We start from the raw sequence: 21,735 nt of genomic DNA on the forward strand, positions 1-21,735 counted from the left end.
GCTGATAATTAGTGATGTTGAGCCATCTGTGTGTCTTCTTTGGAGAGATGTTTATTTAGATCTTCTGCCCATTTTTTGATTGGATTGTTTGTTTTTTTTGATATTGAGCTGCATGAGCTGTTTGTGTGTTTTGGAGATTAATCCCTTGTCACTCGCATCATTTGTAGATATTTTATGCCATTCTGTAGGTTGTCTTTTTGTTTTGTTAATATTTATTTGATTTATTTATTTTCTTTATTTTTTTGGCTGCATTGGGTCTTAGATGAGGCATGAAGGATCTTTTATTGCGGCGCAGGCTCTTTGTTGTGGTGCATGGGCTTCTATCTAGTTGTGGCATGCAGATTTTCTCTCTCTGGTTGTGGCACGTGAGCTCCAGGGCACATGGGCTCTGTAGTTGCGGTACGTGGGCTCTCTCATCGAGGTGCACAAGCTCAGTAGTTGTGGTGCGCGGGCTTAGTTGCCCTGCGGCATGTGGAATCTTACTTCCCTGACCAGGAATTGAACCCACGTCCCCTGCATTGGAAGGTGGATTCTTTACCACTGGACCACCAGGGAAGTCCTTGTCTTTTTGTTTTGTTTATGGTTTCCTTTGCTATGCAAAACCTTGTAAATTTGATTAGGTTTAATTTGTTTATTTTTGTTTTTATTTCCATTACTCTAGGAAAGGATCCAAAAAGATATTGCTGCAATTTATGTCAAAGGGTGTTCTGCCTATGTTTTCCTCTAAGAGTTTTATAGTATCCAGTCTTATGCTTAGATCTTTAATCCATTTTGAGTTTATTTTTGTGTGTGGTGTTAGAGAATGTTCTACTTTCATTCTTTTCCATGTAGCTGTCCAGTTTTCCCAGCACCACTTATTGAAGAGACTGTCTTTTCCCCATTGTATATTCTTGCTTCCTTTGTTGTAGATTAATTGACCATAAGTGTGTGGTTTATTTCTGGGCTTTCTATCCTGTTCCATTGATCTGTGGATCAATGGAATCAAGTGTGTGTTTGTGCCAGTAACATACTGTTGTGATTACTGTAGCTTTGTAGTATACTCTGAAGTCAGGGAGCCTGATTCCTCCAGCTTTGTTTTTCTTTCTCAAGATTGCTTTGGCTATTCAGGGTCTTTTGTGTTTCCATACAAATTTAAAAATTTTTTGTTCTAGTTCTGTGAAAAAATGCCATTGGTAGTTTGATAGAGATTGCATTGAATCTGTAGATTGCCTTGGGTAGTATACTCACTTTGACAATATTGATTCTTCCAATTCAAGAACATGGTATAAGATTTCCTTTTTTATGGCTGAGTAATATTCCATTGTGTGTATGTATATGTGTGTGTCTGTGTGTGTGTACGTGTATATCTCACATCTTCTTTATCCATTCTTCTATCGATGGACACTGAGGTTGCCTCCAGATCTTGGCTATTCTAAACAATGCTGCATTGAACAGGGTGCATGTATATCTTCTCCAATTAGTGTTTTTGTTTTCTTGAGGTAAATACACAGAAGTGAAATTGCTGGATCATATGGTAGTTCTATTTTTAATTTTTTGAGGAACCTACATACTGTTTTCCATAGTGGCTACACCAGTTTACATTCCCACCAACAACACATGAGGGATATTTTCTCCACATCCTTGCCAACACTTATTGTCTTTTTGATAATAACCATTTTGGCAGGTGTGAGGTGCTGTCTCATTGTGGTTTTTATTTGCATTTCCTTGATGGTTAGTAATGTTGAGCATTTTTTCATGTGTCTATTTGCCATTTGTATGTCTTCTTTGGAAAAATGTCTCTTCAGTTCCTCTGCTCATATTTTAATTGGGTTGTTTGTTTTTTTGATATTGACTTTTGTGAATTCTTTGTATGTTTTGGATATATTGTTTGCAAATATCTCCTCCTATTCAGTAGGCTTCCTTTTCCTTTTGTCAGTAGTTTTCTTCACTGTGCAAAAGCTTTTTCTAGTTTGATGTAGTCCCATTTGTTTATTTTTGCTTTTCCTTGCCTGAGGAGACATCCAAGAAAAATACTGCTAAGACCACTGTCAAAGAGCATAGTGCCTGGGAACTCCCTGGTGGTCCGGTGGTTAGGACTTTGCACTTTCACTGCTGAGGGGGGCCTGAGTTTGATCCCTGGTCAGGGAACTAAGATCCCACAAGCTGTGCAACATGGCCAAAAAAAGAAAAAGAAAAGAAAAAAGCATATTGCCTGTGTTTTCTTCTAGGAGTTTTATGATTTCAGGTCTTACGTGTAAGTATTTAATCCGTTTTGAGTTTATTTTTATATATGGTGTGAGAAAGTCATCCAGTTTGATGCTTTTGCATCTAGCTGACCAGTTTTCCTGACACCATTTATTGAAGAGGCTGTCTTTTCCTCATTTTATATTCTTGCCTCCTTTGTTGTTGACTGTGTGTGCATGGGTTTATTTCTGGGCTTTCTGTTCTGTTCCATTGATCTATGTGTCTGTTTTAGTGTCAGTAACATACTGTTTTGATTACTATAGCTTTGTAGTAGTTTGAAATCAGGGAGAGTGATACCTCCAAAAAATTTCTTTATATTTTTAAAAAAGTAAAAAATATTAGAATGTAAATGACAAACTATAAAATATTTGCCACAAAGAAGATAAATTTATATTCTTCATTTTATTCCTACACATCAGCAGGTACTAACAGAGTAATACAGATGACCAATAGATACATGAAGTGATTTCCTCTTTGTAAAAAGTGTTGAGTAGTGCCACAGTATCTGAGAAAGGGGATTCACAAACTAATGCATAGTTTTCTTCACTACTAGCTTAACTTTATAACCTAGCCTAACTGGATGATTTTTGTTCTCTTTTATAAAATGTTTCCTATTTATTTCTCATAATGAGATTATTGGAACATTTAAGAGTATACATACATATATAAATTCTATAAATAGTAATATTTGATTTAAACATTTTAGTAAGACATATGGAGGACCAGAGCCAGGATGTTTTGAGTACTTGCTTTGTGCTGAACAGTGGGTTATGGGTACTGTGCATGTGTTATTTCATTCAGCCCTAACCAACACACTAAATTCTGAAACTAAGACTCAAGCGTTTAAGAATCTTTAGTGCCTAACATCATTCACCTGGTAAGAAACCAAGTTGGAATTTGAATCTAGGTCTGTCTTACCCCAGAGTCTATTATTACACTGCCTCACATAATTTTTGTGTACTTCTATGGAATAAATGTTTGTTGCTTTTCTTTCTAGTTTTTCCCAAATGGATATGCCTTTGCCACTGGCTCTGATGATGCTACTTGCCGGCTCTTTGACCTTCGTGCAGACCAAGAGTTATTATTGTATTCTCATGACAATATCATCTGTGGGATCACTTCCGTAGCCTTCTCAAAAAGTGGGCGTCTCCTGTTAGCTGGGTATGATGACTTCAATTGTAATGTATGGGACACACTAAAAGGAGATCGTGCAGGTTAGTAAATAAGTACACATTAGGTTTTGATTTTGTCAGGAAATGTGAAAAGGTTCCCATCGGTTGTTTCTGGGGCCCCCATGGACACCCTGGGGAATGGCAACATGGCAGTTCTCATTCATGGTCGTTGATCTTTTGAGTGCAGTTACAGTCCATAAACCATATTTATGTTTCTGTTTTCTGAAGAGTAATATCTGATTCTATATTTTCTTGTTTGGTAAGTTTTGACATAAATGAATAGTGAATATAATTTAGTATGGTCTTTTCCCAATTACAGTTCTCTTATAACCTGACAGGAAACATGGATCTTCTTTTTGGCTCAGATCTTGTATGGGGCAGGACATGGAACCACTGTCTCCCCTTAACCCCGTACTCTGTGTTCTCCCCTGCAGCTTCCAGAATATTAGCATCCAATTGTACTGGGGACTGTCATTAATAACAAATTACACAGAGTGACTTAAAATTTTTTTAGAATCAAAATTATACTCAAGGAATCAAATAGGTCTATATGGCTTGTTACCAAAACACAGCAGTCCTCTGACCCCAGCCCATGTTCTCTGCTCCCAATGGTAGCTACTTTTAAGTATTTACTTTTATATCTTTAAAGAACATCCTGATTTTTTTTTTTTAACTTTTAGGCATTATCTGTTGAGGGTTTGGTTACAACATCCCTCCTCCCACCACAGCTTCCATCTTCCAGTTTTTCCCATGTAGTGAATTTGGTTTAGAACATCAGTCAGTGTTTATTACACAATTATGAATTTTTAAACAGTACTTACTGCCAAGCAGTGAGGTATATGCTGTGACTTCTTTTTTTTTTTTTTTTTTTTGCGGTACGCGGGCCTCTCACTGCTGCGGCCTTTCCTGTTGCCGAGCACAGGCTCCGGACGCGCAGGCCCAGCGACCATGGCTCACGGGCCCAGCCGCTCCGTGGCATGTGGGATCTTCGCGGACCAGGGCATGAACCCGCGTCCCCTGCATCGGCAGGTGGACTCTCAACCACTGTGCCACCAGGGAAGCCCACTGTGACTTCTTTTGCTGCGCCGCTTTTGAATATTCTCTAGGGTCAAATTAATTTTTTGGCTTACATTCTTAGTTTTGATGTACTTCTCACTAATTAATCTTCAAACTTTTTGCAAGTTTTGATATGTTTGGGAGTAGATCCGTTTTCATCCCTCATTCTGGGCATTCAGTGGACCTTTTCAACCTGGAAACGTATACCCTGGAGTACTGGGAAGTTTAGGAGGCTTATTTAATTGGTTGCACTTTTTTCTCCATTATCATTCTGTTTGTAGAACTCCCATCATTCATTCATTCATTTATTCATTCTTTTTGGCTGCACTGGGTCTTCATTACTGCGCACAGGCTTTCTCTAGTTGTGGTGAGCAGGGGCTACTCTTCGTTGCGGTGCGCAGGCTTCTTGTTGCGGTGTCTTCTCTTGTTGTGGAGCACAGGCTCTAGGCATGCGGGCTTCAGTAGTTGCAGTACGGAGGCTCAGTAGTTGTGGCTCATGGGCTCTAGAGTTCAGGCTCAGTAGTTGTGGCGCAAGGGCTTAGTTGCTCCGCGGCATGTGGGATCTTCCCGCGGACCAGGACTTGAACCTCTGTCCCCTGCATTGGCAGGCGGATTCTTAACCACTGCACCACCAGGGAAGCCCAGAATTCCCATTATTCTGACGTTGGACTTCTTGGACTTTCTTATTAGTTCCTCTCATATTTTCCATCTGTCTTTTTTGCTCCATGTTCAGGGAGAAATTCTTGCCTTTTCTTTCCATGAAGCTTCTGTTAAGCTTTGGTTTTCTATTTTTGCTACCATCGTTTTGAGAGTTTTTTTTTTTAGGGCCCCCATTCTTTTTTTCATGAATAAAAGTCTTTTGTTTTTCTGGGGTCATTAATGAAAGCCTTTTTTGAAGTTTTCTTCTGAAAGCATAATCTTTTGTTTTCCAAGTTGCCTTTTTTCCCCCTTCTTTCTTATTTTTTCAGTGTCCTATCTATTATATTTCCTTAAAACTCTGATTCTTAGCCTCTTATTTATCCTTAAGAGTGAGGCACTATAACTGTTTGAAAGCCCTCTGCACATGGTTGGGGTGTACTGACTGTAGGCCTCACTGAACAGTGATCGGGCCAGGCTTTGACTGGGGAATCTCTGATATATCTTATGGCCTTTTTCCCCTTGGGCCAGCTGTCTTCTCTGAGGTGGATTGTTCCACTTTTCTACCTGAAGTATATAAGCTGACTGACAGTTTGGGGGCTGATTTCCGGGAAGAAGCTGGGGTGCAAGACAATTAGCAAGTAAACTTACTTATTCCCCATTTTCAGCAGTTTCACCAATCTCAACTGTGCCTACTTTCTTCTAGTTAAGAGACCCTCTTTTACTCTCTCTAGCAAATAAGTCTCTAGTCTTATGTTCTGGTGCAGGATGATAAATCATCTGACTCTGCAGAGTGAAGGAAGAGACCTGGGGAGTCTAACTGATTCCTGGACACTTTCTAATGTAGCCTCAGTTTACCCCATCTTTGCCCGTGTCTGGTTCCACAGATACCTGGTTCCACTAGTATCTGACCCTTTTGGAGGTTCTGCAGTTTGCTTTTGTTTCTTGGCTTATCAGACCATTTGCTTTGAACTTAGCATTGGGGTCCACTAACACACTTACCACCATACAGCACACAAAATTTTGTTGCCACTGCTTGCTCTCATCCTTGCTGTCCTTGTGGGTGTATGTCCTTGCCCTTTTAAACACCTATACAGTTGCTGAGGTTTCTGAGGGAGTGGAGGCAATGTCAACATTACCAGGAATCATTTTCTACAGCCTCTCTTGAGACTGCAGAAAAGTTCACGGGTAAGCATTTTGCAAGTAAACTTTTGGAGATACTCTTTGAACTTTTGTTCAAAGCCAATTACTTTTTTGAGGTATTAGGTGTTTTGCTTGGATCGAATGAATTAATATCCATATCAAAATAAAAACATGTTTGTTTTCTGTATTTTTTTAAACATATGCTTGAGTTTTAGTTTTGCTTTGCTTACAGCTGTTTGGTTTCAAGTTGACTCAACTGGATACTTTCACCTTAAAATTGAAATGTGACTCATGAATTGCTAATTCATTCTTCTTTCCAATATGACTTGGAGTATTTAGTCACAATGGTCATTTTTTGTTATTTCAACCCATAATGGTAAATTTGCCTATTGCCAAACATTGCCATACTGAAGGTACTGCACAAAATATTGTTAGACAAGATGAACTTCTGTTCCTAAGATTGGGCGAAAATGATATGCTTAATTACATATGGAGATAATGAAAACTCAAACAGTATATTAAAGAAAAAATTCTTTTTGAGAATTTGATATATTCTAATTTTTCTCTTAAATCTTTACTTTTCTCATCTTCCTCTCAAATATTTGGGAATATTTAATTTTATCCTGTGTAGTGGTCAGAAGATCAAATAGGTTAAATATACAAAAGAAAACTAAGACTAGATGAGTTTGATGGTTTCAGAAAGTTATGACCAAAACATTCCAGGGTTTGGTGGTTAAAAGAATAAAGTAAATAAATTATGTTGTTATTTTTGGAAGTGGTAGTATAAGTCAGCTTCATTCTCATGTTTTTGTTGTTCTGGTGGTAAAAGTTCATTGAACATTTAAAATTTTGTTTTTGTTGAAAATAGCATAGCTTATTGGCAAAATTTAGAAGTATCATGAACTTATTAGAGATGTAAAATAAAAGACTACATGTTGTTGAACAGATGATTTTGAACATAAGCATAATTATAAAATAATTTTTCAAAAATGAAAAACACAATTTGACGCACATGTCAGAAGTTCACGGAATACAAAGAATTTTATTTTACCTACATGCCCACCTTACCCCTGGCACTCAGTCTCTCAACTCAGGGGAACCTGTTAGCTTTTAAGTACCCTCCCAGATCTTTTATGCATACACTTGTTTAATTCTAAAACTTGCCCATTGCTAACTTTTTACTGAACTTTTGTTTTTCAGGTGTTCTTGCTGGTCATGACAACCGTGTCAGCTGTTTAGGTGTAACTGATGATGGCATGGCTGTGGCAACAGGGTCTTGGGACAGTTTTCTTAGAATCTGGAATTAACAGCACAAATTTTCTGTTCTCCACTGATACCTGGAGAAGTCAGTACTACAGCCTATAGCTGTGCAAAAGAATTTACCTTATATTTGCAGGTGAAGATTTTTCTATTATTATATACAAAAAGAAGCTTTCAGTAAACTACAAAACAAAAAAAGGTGAAAACAAGGTAAAGGTGCTTGCTGAGATCAGGACCAGTGTATTAATTTGAGGAGTTGAGCTAATTTAACCTTGATGAATTTTTGCTTGTACTGTCTAATTCTTTTTCTTTGTGTAGAACAGAATGTACACATTATAGCAGCCTATCATGTTTGAGAGTATGTGTTTGCATTTTTTAAGAACTACATTTTTAACCTTGTATACCTTAAAAAGTGTCATAGTTTTGAGTTTTATAGTGGAGGAACCAGGCACAGTAATAGATGGAAGTGATACCATTGATGTGTGTACTGATATTTGAAGCAAGTCCCCTTGTATTCCGACCATTTTGATCTAAAAGAGATCCTGGTTGCTTACTGTTTAAGAATGCTGACAGGCCTAGGTACCACTGAGGGGAGTCCTTGTGAATATCATTAGTTTCTGCAATATCCTCTGCCATCTTATCAATTTAAATTAGTGCTCATGTTTAGTCTTTTGAAGGGGACATAATCTGATGGCCAGGGAATAGAGATCTCACTCTGAAATTTTAGACATACATAAGAAACTCGTATTATATTAATTGGTAGATAGCAGTAATCACATGAGAATGGTTTCTTGTTATTTTAAAAAGCTGGTTATGATCAAATGACACTTAGGTAGCATTCGAAATAGCTGGGCTTTCCTATTGATTTCATATTCTAGAACTGAGTTTGTAAGGTGCACTCATTTCAGCAGATTGATGAACATTTGGACTGTCCTTGCATCTGAAAGATTTTTCCCAGTGTTCTCCATCAGTGTGTATCTAGGTAGGAAAAATAATGTGATGGCATTACGTTTTTCAAAGAAGTATAAAATCTAACCAGTCACCAGGTCTGACTAGTTATAATCATTAAGAAAGTTGCTTTATGAATTTGTTCACATAATATAAAATCTGAATTGATGTTAACTTTCCGTGCCTTCAAAAATTTAAAAAGCAGACATTCAAGCTTTTTGATCTTCTGTAATATTTCCTCCCATTAGCACAAAATATTGGTTTCTAAGTGGTTTTGCTTCAAAGGATACCAAGATCAAAGTGACCCCCACTTTAAAGCCAAAAGAAGATTCTAAGAGCAGTTCTTGAAGGGGTCAGAGGAAAATACTAAGCAATTCCTCTGCTTGTCAGTGATATAATAATGTGTGTATTACTAGAACGGGCCCCCTTGAACTTAAACAGAGATCCTTGACCCTTGGATTTCTCTCTTAAAAATAATCTAAATGATTGACAGTAGAAGATTGTTAGTCTTCTTTGATGGTAAAGTCGTGGGGTTTTTCTGATGTAGAAGTGCATTGCGTTTTGTAACAGTAAACTGTCAGTAACTGTTGAGATAGGTCTGTTAACTTTTGATCACCTGTAACCCTAACCTAAATACTCCCAAATTTTACTTGTAAATTTTCATTTTTATATTGTGGATGTGCTAATAAGTGCATCAACCATAATGAAATAAGTAACTGTTTTAAGATACTAAAAAGAATAAAATGGGAAAAGGAAGATTTATAGGACCAAAAAAACAGACTTGTAGATGGCAGGCATGAATGTATATTTATATACACATTCAAGATTTCTATGAGCTTTAGCTGTTAATGTTTGTGGACTATTTATATCACTTCATAAAGAGCAGCTCTTTGAGATAAGGCAAGAATACTTCAAAGGGACATATTCATATCCAAAAATAGAGAGGGGTGAGGGTTTACCATGTAGTTCAGCAATTTATTCCAAAATCCTCTTCAAGAGAGCACTTCTACCATGTGCAAAATAGCCTTATATATATAAAAAGAGAGTATCTCCTCTACTTTGAAAGTGGTTCTAGTAACAAGATACTTTAGTCAGAGGCACACAGACTATGAGAAGTCTGTGGTCTTCAAAATGTTAATAAAAGTGATTTAATGTTATTAAAGTTTTTGTAGATAGTTAAAAAGCAATTCCCATAATTAAATATGTATTAGGCAACTGAAAATTAACCACTACTACGGCTGTTATGACCGTATTATACATATGACCGAATGGTGACCTCATTACCACGTTAACTTACTACTTAAACCGTTGTTTAGTGATATGGGTTCCAGTTGCTAAATATTTGTTTCCTTGCAGTTTGAGTTCATCTGCTCATCTAATTCTTTTGTGCATAAGAACTTCCTAAAGTCAGTATAATTTGTAGAAGCACAGTACAGTTTGAATCTCAGTTTTTCAAAACTTAAAAAAAATATGGCCAAAAGTAGTTTTAAGGAATTTTATCAATATTGCAGTTCTGGTGCCTGATTTTTTTCTATTTACCTAAGAAACATTTAAACGTCATGCGCCTCAGTTAGGTTTATTTGTAGAGTCTTTAATCACTTTGTAAAGAACAGGTTTTTTTAAGATGTGTCAAGAATATTTTAAAGGCACATACGCTTTTCTAAAACAAAGTGGAGTGATTGCCATGTGCTTCAGCAAATCATCCCATAAACCTGCTCAAGAAAGCACTTTGTGCTCTCAGCAAGAACATCACCTCCACTTTGATGGACAGGCTTCAATTTTGGCAGCTATGCTATCAGAGATTTAGACTAAATATCCAAGATCCCTCCCTAGCTCGGATTTTTATAGTTGAGTCTGTGGTTACAACAGCATATTGAATTCCATCTTCAGAGAGGCAAAGATTTAGGCTTAATATTTCATGAGATACTTAAGTATCAAGAGATACTTAATTCTTCAAGAGAGCCTAGAAAGCCATCTCCTTATCTTAATTTAGACTCAGTTGAACTGATTAATACTGCATGATGATAGTAAACTAGTTTCCTAGACATAACGGAGGTAGCTGCTTCTGGAATATGTTAAGTAATTTTAAAGTTAACATATTGAAAGAGAAATGGATCTTGGCTTCTCCAGGTGACAAAGTGAAATTTTTATTGTTGCAAAAAAAAAAATACTGTGCCAATATTATATAACTAACCTTCTCCAACACTTTTGATGTCTTAGATTTAGTAATATTATTAAGACTTTTAAAAATGAAGACATTCATGGAAATTTATGCTTGATCATTGGTGAATGTCTCACAGTTTAAAGTACAACAGTTGAATACTTGTGGCTTACCTGTTGATGTGTTTAAACGTTAATGGAAAGTGATTAAACAATCTCCCAAATGGGCCTATGATTTTAGTAATAAACATGTTCTTTCTAAAATCTTCACAGTGTGAGTCAGACTTAAAAACATTTTTAAATTAAGTACTATGTTCAGTTTCTAATTTCCCTTTTGCCACTGTGGAAAGCAAAATTTTGAAGCGTTTCTTACCTCCTGCTAGAATTTTTAAAACACCCACCAGTCAGACTATCTTGTGAGAAATGGTATCACAGTGAATAAAATTGGTATTTTAAATTAGGTTAAGTAGAATGTGAAGTACCCTTCATATTTACTAGTTTTTCTCCCATTGTTCATTGTAAGTTGCCTTAAATTCACTGATATATTTAAAAGTATTGGTTATAATAGGTACTCAGTAAAGTGGTCTGTAGTTGAATGTCTAAGCTAGCATTGTTTTAAAAAGTAATTTATTAATCAGAATGATGGTACACCTTGTGTTTAGCAAATTTGTTTGCATGTTGATAAAATTTCCTAAGTCTTTTTTCTTAAATCCAATTGATCCTACAAAATAGTTGATTAATGCAGCATATGAAAAAGCTGGTTATATGTTTCAACTGGTGTTAAATGTGCCTGACAGAATCTTACATCATACAGTATTTTTTAATTAATAGAACTTCAGTGATATACTTGGTAGATATTTCAAGCCTTTTCTGTGTCTTACACAATGGTGCTCTATCCTATCGTTTTCTCTTTTCAAAGAAGCATCTGAACACTTGCATTTGCATATTCTTATCCAAAGGCATTCATGTCTAAGTGGGTTTTTTAAGTTGATTAAAATGTTTTTCTTCACCTAGAATGGTTTCTACAACAGCTGTGGCCAACTGAATCTGAATGTCAGTAGTTTGTGGGAAAGGTGAATGTATTAGATTAAAGCTCTTAGAAAAAAGCTTTAAACCAAACTATGGACTTGTATCATGATTTAACAGTATTCTTGAATCTTTCTTGCAGTAATTTGTTCCTTTAGTTGTACAGTAGCTCTGTGAAATAATGTTGCTGTGAATTGATACTGTAATCAATAAAGTGCTTTTAACAGATTTCATGTAGCATGTTTTGATTTTTAGTAGAATTACTTTTAAGTCCCAGAACTAAACTCCAAGCCCAATAGTTCATGTTCAGTTCTAATTCCTTTATCTAAACATTGGTAATTATTTTCTTCATGAAAAATGAATGGGCTGCTGGAAGCAAGGAAGAGACTGGAGTGCCACTGACCTATTCTGTAGTACTGTGAATGTTAGCCTACTGTTAAAAGGCCACAGATTTTCATCAAAATGTCATTTTTTTCCCTTAAAGTTCCCTTAGGAAAAAGATGAGCAGGTCTCCCCAAGATAGCCATAAAAATCATTAAAAGATTAAAACTCACTAAACGCCAGTATAAATGCTACATTTATCAACTATCAGGCAAACATTTTATTTTCACCTTGCATACTTATAAAAAATCTAGTTTTGTAAAAAGTTGAAGGTTACACAAAGTTTATAAATAATCCTGCAAACATACATAGTAGACAGTCAAGTAAATGTGCAATAACTTTGAACGCCAACAGCTACAATTCTTTATAATTCATGGGCTTGGTCATAGGTGCACTTATTATCCCTAAGCATAAAGGCTGGGCTTCATTACTTTAGTGTCCCATTTCCAACACTCATATTTTCAAGCTTGATCAGGCGGAACTGGATTCAAACTAGTGATGAAAAACTTAGTATAAACTTACTACACGAGAATCACACTACACTATTCTGTAGTTCCCAAACTTCAGCATGCATCAGATCACCTTGAGGGCTTGTTAAACCAGAGATTCCTGGTCCCCAAACCTAGTATTTGATTCAGTAGGTCTTAGGATGAGACCCAAGAATGCAATTCTTTCTTACAACTTCCCTAGTGTAGTGCTACTGTTGACTGAGGGACTAAATTGTGAGAACCACTGTACTAATGAGGTGATACCAAACCACTATGCTATTTCAAAAGTTCAAGTACTTGCATATAAAGATTAAGACCCCCCCCCCCAAAAAAAGATTAAGGCCTTGAAATTGTAAACTTAATTAGCAGTATGCAGTCTTAGACATGTTTTTCATGTTGCAATTGTTACCTAATCCCACTTCTTGGTGGCTTCTATCATTTTTTGGTTATAAAGCAACAATATTAGCCATAAATGAATATTTATTTGGATTTGAATATTGCATTCTAATATCCGATTTGCATAAAAAATATTTTTGAAAGCCTTCTATGGCCTAAATAATATTTTCTCCTTAAAATATCCTGGAAAACAGTGTTGCACCTGTTGTGAAAAGACTGAGTAGCATCCAGGAGCCTTAAAGGCAGAGAAAAAGAAGTACTGAGTATTAAAAGAAAAAAGCATGAAATGTTATCCCTCCCATGGAAAAGCAGCATAAACTATACTTGCCAAATGTGCTGTGTCTTCTGGGATTGTGCCTTTCTAACAAGCATCTAGGTGATGCTGATTTGGTGGTCCTCAAAACTACGTTTTGTGTAGCAAAGCCTTAGAATGTCAGTTTTTTAATGTTTCCATATAACTTTTCTATTAGTTTTTAACATAGAAACAAACAATACTTGAACTCATAAACATTTCATTAAGGTAAAAAACATAATTTTTAACCGTGACCTGTCAAATTCATACAATGTTTAAAAGCCACTCCGGGGGACAACCCAGCAGTATCCTTGGCAAATACTTTCTAAAGAACAGCATTTGTACATGACTGTAGCCACCCAAAATTCAGATCTCCCATATCTCTGGCTATTTTTATCACTTCAAACTTAACTCTTAAAACTGAGATAGAAAGCTTTCCTTACTGGAATCAGAGCTGAGGCTGGAAGTGTTTCTTGAGAAACATGAGAAAACTATTTAGACGCAAATACCTTTATAAGGACTCTATAATAACAAACCTATATACTGTTTTACATCAATTTTAATAGGAATAAAAGAGGGAGTAAAAACAGCATTATTAGTGGTTTACATACCTGCCAGGATGCAAAAGTGATTGTAACCTGCATAAATAATACAGTCAAGAACATTCCACACTCCTTTGTGGTTAGAGCAATGCAGTTTATAAAACAAAAATGTGACTATTCCCATTGAAATAGGCATCAAAAATTCGTTTTGAGAAAGAAGATGAAAGGAGCATTCTCTAACTCCTGGATGCCAGGAAGCAGAGTTTTTCAGAATCAAAAACAAAGAGAGCCCTAATTAAGAGCAAGGCCCCACCCCGCAGGGGTCAGAGAGTTGGTTCTTTAAACTAATTCATCATTTTCACATATCAAAGGATTTTTCTTTACCCAAAATTAAAACTAAAGAGACAACACTTTTCAGAAATGCACACACCGTGAGATAGATCAATACCAGGATCTACTCAAGGATTTGCTATTTAGGTATAGTTAGTATAATTCATATTTAAAGTCACTTCATAAAAATAACTGTCCCCATCTTCCAAGTTCCATCTTCTATCATGATCACCAAAGCAATCTCTATTGTTAAGATTCTTCTTCATCGCTTGAATGTAGAAACTGCTTAGTAAAATTCTCCAGCTCGTTTTCAAGTTGAACAGCTTTATTTCTAATTTAAAAAAATGAATAAAACACCAATCTAATCATAAAGGTCAATGAGAAAAAATGCATCCCATGCAAATCTTAAAAAAAAAATCACTAGCCAGCTGTTGCTACATTTGTCTGAACTCACATCATCAACTCTTTTTAAAGCATTTATTATATGTGCTACTGTAACTTTGCAATAAACACAGAATCCAATGGCCAGAAGAAAGGTATACTGAGATAAAATCTTTAATAAGAATGAAAAGCCTAAGAGACAGTGGAGTCATATCACCTTACATGGGAGTTACATCCTAAGTCACATAAAGACATAATTGTTCTTGAATTCCCGTTAAGAATAAAGCGTAGAATAAGTGGTTTTATGTATACACAAAGTAGCTGGTAGATGTCAAAGGACCATAGTTACCAAAAATATTTTTTTTAAATATTAAAATTGTACTTGATGCAGCCAAATGCCCATAACAAGAGGGAAAACAATGTAAATTGACAGGGGAATGCAGGTTTGTATCTCCCATTCTCATACTCTGCCAGGGCACACACACATACTTAAATGAGTTTCTCTCTTTTCTTGGTCCTGTTTTGTTTGTTGCTGAGTGCATATGGTCAAGGTCATAAGTTAAATGTTCTTGTGAACTCCACTGTATATTTCTTCAAGTAATGCTCCTGAAGCATTAGTTAAGTTAAATTATATCTGAATGGCTAAAAGCCTAATTTAGTAACAAGGGAGATTCCAAATATTATGTTAATAATATTCTAAACTTATTATGTTAACATTATTCTAAACTTTCCTATTAGAAGAATTAGCAGATCAAAAATGTTGATACTTATTCAAGTCAGTCCTGCCAAAATCTGAAAGCTACATAAGTACCAATAATCTATTTTATCAGTTATGGCTTTTTACTATAGCAAGATGAAAAATATTTAAAAACCTACCTAGGTTAAAAAAAAATTTCTATTGGATATAGTTTCACCAAATTTGAAAAGCTGTATTTGGGATGACCTAACTTAAAATAGGAGCAATGGAATATGTGAAATTAACTTGGGTGTATTTGTGTGTGAGAAGTGATGCTCGGGTTTAAGTGGTAGGCAGTCACCTTTTTCAGAGACCCTGAAATGGAGATGCAATGAGAATGTGACTGCTAAATCTTAATCTTTTCAGATTAAGATACCAGGGATGGACACTATCACAGGTGTTTTAAGTATAATGTCCCAAAATCCACGTCATAAGGACAGCCTCTCCAATTTGCAGGCGTTGCAAACTGTTTTTATATAGGCAACTGTATGTAGCATGTGCCCTGGTAAGTAGCAGCAGGAAGTAAATGATGCTTAATGATTCTACCAGACTTGTAGGTGAGCCAGCTAATGGGTAATAAAGCTGAAAGAACTGCCAAGAAGTATAGATCTCGTGGTGATACTTCTGGTCTTGACCCCCAAAGCACAATTTATTTAGACTCCAAAGAATCCATGGCAAATCATATTAAACCAGAATTCCACATTATATTAGGATATCTTGTTTACTTCCGTTGCTTCAAATTTTAGTATACCTAACAGTCCCCAATGAGAAGAAAAGCTATGGGTCTTAGATATGTACGATTGAAAATTCATACTCATACTTTTAATTACAAAACTTCTGCTCTGAATAAGGACTAGTATAGCTTAACATAGAGCTATAAGCTTAGATCTAAAAAATTCCTTTAAATTCAGATTTGTTTTTTTGTTGTTGTTCAAATTAGCTTTCATTGAAATTGCAAAATTACAATTAAGCCAATGCAGAAAGCCAAAAATTTTAACATAAATTTGCTAGTGATTTTACATAATTATATTTTGGTAATGAAACCAATAAATGTTCATATTATTAAGGACAAAAGGTTCAAATACCTTAAGCGCTTTGAATTGTTCTGTATTTTCTCCAGTTGATCTATCTCTTTGGATAATCTGGCAATTTCCTCTTCTAGATGTCTTTGTGTAATATCAACTTGTTGGCACAGGCGAGCAAAAGTGGTTGCCATTTCCCTTCAAATAAAAAATAATTTTATCAGCAGTCATGAATGTCTTTTAAAATGAATAAGCTTTCATTTAAAGTTTATATTAAAAAAAGAGATCACAAGTTTAAAAAATTCCCAAAAATATAAGGTATCAAAGAACACGGCTAAGAATGGTATGAGGGAGGGTATGGCACTTGTAAGCTTAATATGACTGTGGGCTTAATTTCATCTGGCCTCAAGACAAATGCTCAGTGGGTAATAACATTACTCTGCCATATTGCTGTAAATATGAATAAGCTATAAAAAGGCAAAGGATGGGTGTATTTCTTCAGAAGCATAATAAGCCTTACTCTTGTCCCCTGCCTATAGAAATAAATTACTGAGAACAGGAAAGAAAATTTCATGAACTTCTGTGACAGTCAAAAATACTTTAAACTATAGCAACATTTAACCACATTTCTAAAACAAAAGGGCTGTATTTAATTTGTGTGCTAGTTAATATGTTAACTTTGGAAAATATATTTATATTTTTGCAATTTGGAGCATGCCTGGTAGGTGTGTACCACTGGAATTTGATGAACTGACTTGTTTTTCTCTGCAACTATTCTCCTGCGCATCTTCATCTTTCCCAGGGTCCTTTCCCCCTCCATTCTCCCCTATCTGACCAAATACCAATATAAGACAAATGAAGCATCTTTTTATTTTAATATTTTATTACATTAATATTTAGCTAGTAGTAGTAGTATTATTTTAGCTAGTATTATTATTTTTAGCTAGTATTATTTTAACCGGAGTAATTATTTGAGGTTGCCTCCATTAGAGTGTAAAGTCCTCTAAGGAAGAATACAAGTTATCTTTAGCTTTTAATTTCCCATAAGTTCTAGAGTATTTATTGTCACACGGTAGGCAATTAATAAATGTTTGATGATGAAATGAATAGTAAGCTTCATTAATTCTGTTTTTATGAATGTGAGCCTCAGCTGATTTTGTTTGGAGGTCCAGTTTATCCTCATTAAAGAAAAAGATCTTAGTATAAATAAATCAAAATTAACAGTTATATAAAATAGGAGCTCAATAAATATTTGGTAAATGAGTGAACTAATTCAGTGGTCTCAGTTCTGTGCCCCCATTGCTTCCATTCCCTATAGCTCTAACTTAACTAGGTTAGTACAGGCTCTGATCTTGTGTCTGAAACAGTTTAATCTCCCTGCAATTCTTGTCTCCTGAGTCTAAACCACTTTACACACCACACCACTGCAAAGTTATCTGTTCTAGAGCTAAATGTTAATGATATCACTCCCAGGGTTCCTAATTATCCAAACCTCAGTCCTAGTGTTAGGTTTATACTTGAATGGACCCCTTCTTATGTACACATCTGCCACACTGAAATTATCTCACGTTTCTGAACACATTCCTTTTCCCGCAACCTTCTTGCCTTTGGTTTGAGCTGTCTTCTCTGTCTTGCTCGTTCTATTCTGATGTTCAAGTCTCATCAGGCTACCTCTCCTCTAGGAAACCTTTGCTGATCCACTATCCTTCATGATTTCAGATTCTAGGGACTTCCCTGGTAGCAGAGTGGTTAAGAATCCGCCTGCCAATGCAGGGGACACGGGTTCGAGCCCTGGTTCGGGAAGATCCCACATGTCGTGGAGCAACTAAGCCCATGTGTCGCAACTACTGAGCCTGCGCTCTAGAGCCTGTGAGCCACAGCTACTGAAGCCTACGTGCCTAAGAGAAGCCACCACAGTGAGAAGCCCACGCACCGCAACAAAGGGTAGCCCCCCACTTGCCACAACTAGAGAAAGCCCACACACAGCAACGAAGACCCAATGCAGCCAATAAATAAATAAATAAATACATAAATACTCAATGCCGTTTAAAAAAAAAGATTCTACAGCCTCACATTATGAAGCTCTCATTACTTTTCACTTTTCACCTTTTATTATAATTATGTACATGTTGTTTCTTCTATTAAATTGCAATCATCTTTAGCTCAGAAAACTTTCTAATTCAGCTCTCAGGGGCACTCTAATACAGAATATTATGCATTGATTTGACTGGAGTTCTATATGTTTTTACTAAATCAATGAAACAAATATTTAAGATACATAAACTTGGTGGACCCAGGTATTTATTATTATAATAAAATTCTCTTGAGTTTTAAAAAATCATGCCTTTAAACCTACAAATCTGGGCTATAATAGTAAAAATAAATTACGTACCACCATGCATTTTGAGCCCACTTGTTTGGTATCATTCTGTGTTTTCCACTTTGGTGGCAATTATAAAATGTGTTCATGTTGTGATAATTCTTTGAGCTGTACTCTTATTTCTGCATTTCTGCATGTATGTCCTACTTCAGTAAAGGTTTAAAACAAAAATAGATGAATCTTGCAACTTACTGTTGTACTTGGTGGCTGCAGTTGGCGCTTGTGAAGCTAACAATCAGCTGCAGTTTTTCAGTTGCATAATTCACAAATTGCTGTTTAAAGGCTCTCTCTTTGGCACGGGTGGTCCAAGTCAGCCTTTCATAAAGATACAAAGCTCCATACATACTTAATGAAACAGATATGAGTTTCCAGCCTACAGTTTTCCAAATCTGTAAGATAAATTCACAGCTTACTTTGAGAAAGAAAAATACCACTAGGGAGATTGTACTAAAAGGCATTTTAGAAAACTCATTGGCTCCCTACAGGTCTTTGAGTCAGATCCATTTTTTAAAAATGTATATTCCTTCTCTATGAGAAAATATGAAATTACCGGAAATCAAGCCGAAAAAAGGAGCAGCACATAAATACCAGGCAAGAACTTTTATAACCTGCCAGGCATTTGGTAAGCTGATTAAATGTATCTCAAAAAGGGATGTTAATTTAGGTCAAAGGTTTAAAAAACCAAAATGAACTGTATATAAAATAGTTAACTGGGAGTTCCCTGGCAGTCCAGTGGTTAAGACTGCATGCTTCCACTGCAGGGGGCACAGGTTCGATCCCTGGTTGGGGAACTAAGATCCCACATGCCGCGTGGTGTGGCCAAAAGAGAAAAAAGAAGAAAAAAAAGATAACCAACAAGGACCTACTGTATAGCACAGAAAACTATACTCAATATTTTGTAATAACCTATAAGGGGAAAGAATCTGAAAAAGAATAGAGATATATATATTTGTGTAACTAAATCATTCGCTGTACACCTGAAACACAACATTGTAAATCAACTATACGTCAATAAAAACAAACCAAAATAAACCTATGCTGTTAATGATATGAAAAAAACTTTTAGCATATAAGAACTACTACAAAAAATAATATTTAATACTTTAAGGCAGATCCCTTTGGTATTTGGAGAAGGCTAGATAAGGGACCTGGATCATTCCTGTTACTCCAATGCACAAATATTGTTTCTTCGTGTGCTGTGATGTAAAAGTAGGAAGTATTGTTTATGTTGTGGTAATCATTTCACAATATATACATACATTAAATCATGTCATACACCTAAAACTAATACTATTTTATATGTCAATTATATTTCAATTAAAATTTTTTTTAAATATTTATTTTTAAGATTAGACTTGTGAAACTCAATTCACTAATTTTAACTTACAACTTTTCATGTCATCTTATAGATCCTGGAAACTGAAGTAAATATATCTTTCTTTTCCTGATCTAGCAGGTAGCTTTGCAATAATTTCAATTTCAATTACACCAAAAAATACTGTTTCAAAAAAAAAGTTACTATTTCTTACCACTCCTCCAACAACAATGATGCCCATAGACGTTCTAGACGTAAGAGAGGCTAATGCTGTTATTAAGGTAACCATGAGTTCTTCCTGTGACGCATTATCTGGTGTTGCTGGATTGGTAGGAGCAGTGGGAGTAGAAGCTAAAGATCTGGGAAGCTAATAAGGTTGGGGGGGGAAAGGATTAATTCAATTAAACCACTACAAATGGAAAAGTTACATTTACAAAATTCGACTGTATTCTCTTTTAAAATTACAGTAGTAAATCTACAAAAAGAATGACTCCAATTAATGAGTTTACCATAAATACATGAAGAAAATAAAAATGGTCTGAAAGTTATCTCCTGTGACATGGACCAATGATATCATGAAGAATGAATTTTCATAACATACAATGAGTCTACCTAAAACAACAAGCCTTCAACTCTCAAGTGAAATTAAAACTGTATATAAAAAAAATTTTTTTACACCAAAAAAACAATCCTTAAAAAAAAACTGGACTTCAAATTTAAAACCTTTTGAATTCCCTGGCGGTCCAGTGGTTAGGGCTATACGCTTTCACTGCCGAGGGCCTGGGTTCAATCTCTGGTTGGGGAACTAAGATCCTACAAGCTACGTGGCCAAAAATAAAAAATAAAAATTAAAAATAAAAAAAAAAATAAAAGCAAAGTTAAAATCTTTTACACTTCAAAATACACCATAAGAAAATTAAAAGGCAAGCTACAGACTAGAAAAACATACGTATTTGGAAATCATGTATCTGATAAAGACTTGTATGTACCTGGAATATATATAAAGAACTCCCACAAGTCGATAAGAAGCCAAATAACCTAATTTAAAAATGGACAAATGATTTGAATAGACATGTTACAAAATAAGATACACGAATAAGCACATGAAAAGATGTTCAAAATCATCAGTCATTAAGGAAATACAAATCAAAACTACAATGAGATACAACTTCACATCTGCCATAATAAAAAAGATGATAACAGGTCTTGATGAGCATGTGGAGAAAGGGAACCTTAATACATTGCTGGTGGGAATGTAAAATGGTGCAGCTGCTTTGGAAAACAGTTTAGCAGTTCCTCAGAAAGTTAAACATGGAGTTACCATGTGGTCCAGCAATTTCACTCCTAGACATATATACTCAAGAGGAATGAAAACAGATGTCCATATAAAAACAGTCTACGAGTATTTAAAACATCATTACTCATGGGCTTCCCTGGTGGCGCAGTGGTTGAGAGTCCGCCTGCCGACGCAGGGGACACGGGTTCGCGCCCCGGTCTGGGAAGATCCCACATGCCCGCGGAGCGGCTGGGCCCGTGAGCTATGGCTGCTGAGCCTGCGCGTCCGGAGCCTGTGCTCTGCAACGGGAGAGGCCACAACAGTGAGAGGCCCGCGTACCGCAAAAAAAAAAAAAAAAAATTGTAAAAAAATAAAAAATAAAAAAAAAAAAACATCATTACTCATAATAGCCAAAAAGTACAAACAACTCAAATGTCCATCAATTGGTGAATGGATAAATAAAATGTGTGATATCCATAATGGGATATTATTCATCCAAAAAAAGAAATGGAGTATTGATACATGCTACAACATTCATATACCATGATGACAAACCTTGAGAACATCATGCT

General features: G+C 35.7%; 2 protein-coding genes across 5 annotated transcripts in view; one reads left to right on the forward strand and one right to left on the reverse strand.

Annotated features, from left to right (window-relative positions):
- Positions 1–11,850, forward strand: part of GNB4 (G protein subunit beta 4) — a 60,029-nt gene extending 48,179 nt beyond the window's left edge. Inside the window, exons 9-10 of the mRNA XM_060011100.1 lie at positions 3,221–3,437; positions 7,431–11,850. Of these exons, the coding sequence (XP_059867083.1) occupies positions 3,221–3,437; positions 7,431–7,537 (324 nt within the window). The 3' untranslated portion in view covers positions 7,538–11,850. The remainder of the gene's footprint in view (positions 1–3,220; positions 3,438–7,430) is intronic.
- A 209-nt stretch (positions 11,851–12,059) lies between these two features.
- The window catches only part of MFN1 (mitofusin 1), a 34,577-nt gene continuing 24,901 nt past the window's right edge, over positions 12,060–21,735 (reverse strand). For 3 of the 4 annotated variants that reach the window (XM_060011099.1, XM_060011097.1, XM_060011098.1), the window contains 4 exons: positions 20,102–20,254; positions 18,765–18,961; positions 16,256–16,390; positions 12,060–14,384 (listed from right to left, as the gene is read on the reverse strand). In XM_060011099.1, coding sequence (XP_059867082.1) covers positions 14,303–14,384; positions 16,256–16,390; positions 18,765–18,961; positions 20,102–20,254 — 567 coding nt within the window. In that variant the 3' untranslated portion in view covers positions 12,060–14,302. The remainder of the gene's footprint in view (positions 14,385–16,255; positions 16,391–18,764; positions 18,962–20,101; positions 20,255–21,735) is intronic. The other variant, XM_060011096.1, reaches the window with a different exon arrangement.

The sequence above is a fragment of the Delphinus delphis genome, chromosome 4 (genome assembly GCF_949987515.2).
Source record: "Delphinus delphis chromosome 4, mDelDel1.2, whole genome shotgun sequence".
Taxonomy (NCBI): domain Eukaryota; kingdom Metazoa; phylum Chordata; class Mammalia; order Artiodactyla; family Delphinidae; genus Delphinus; species Delphinus delphis.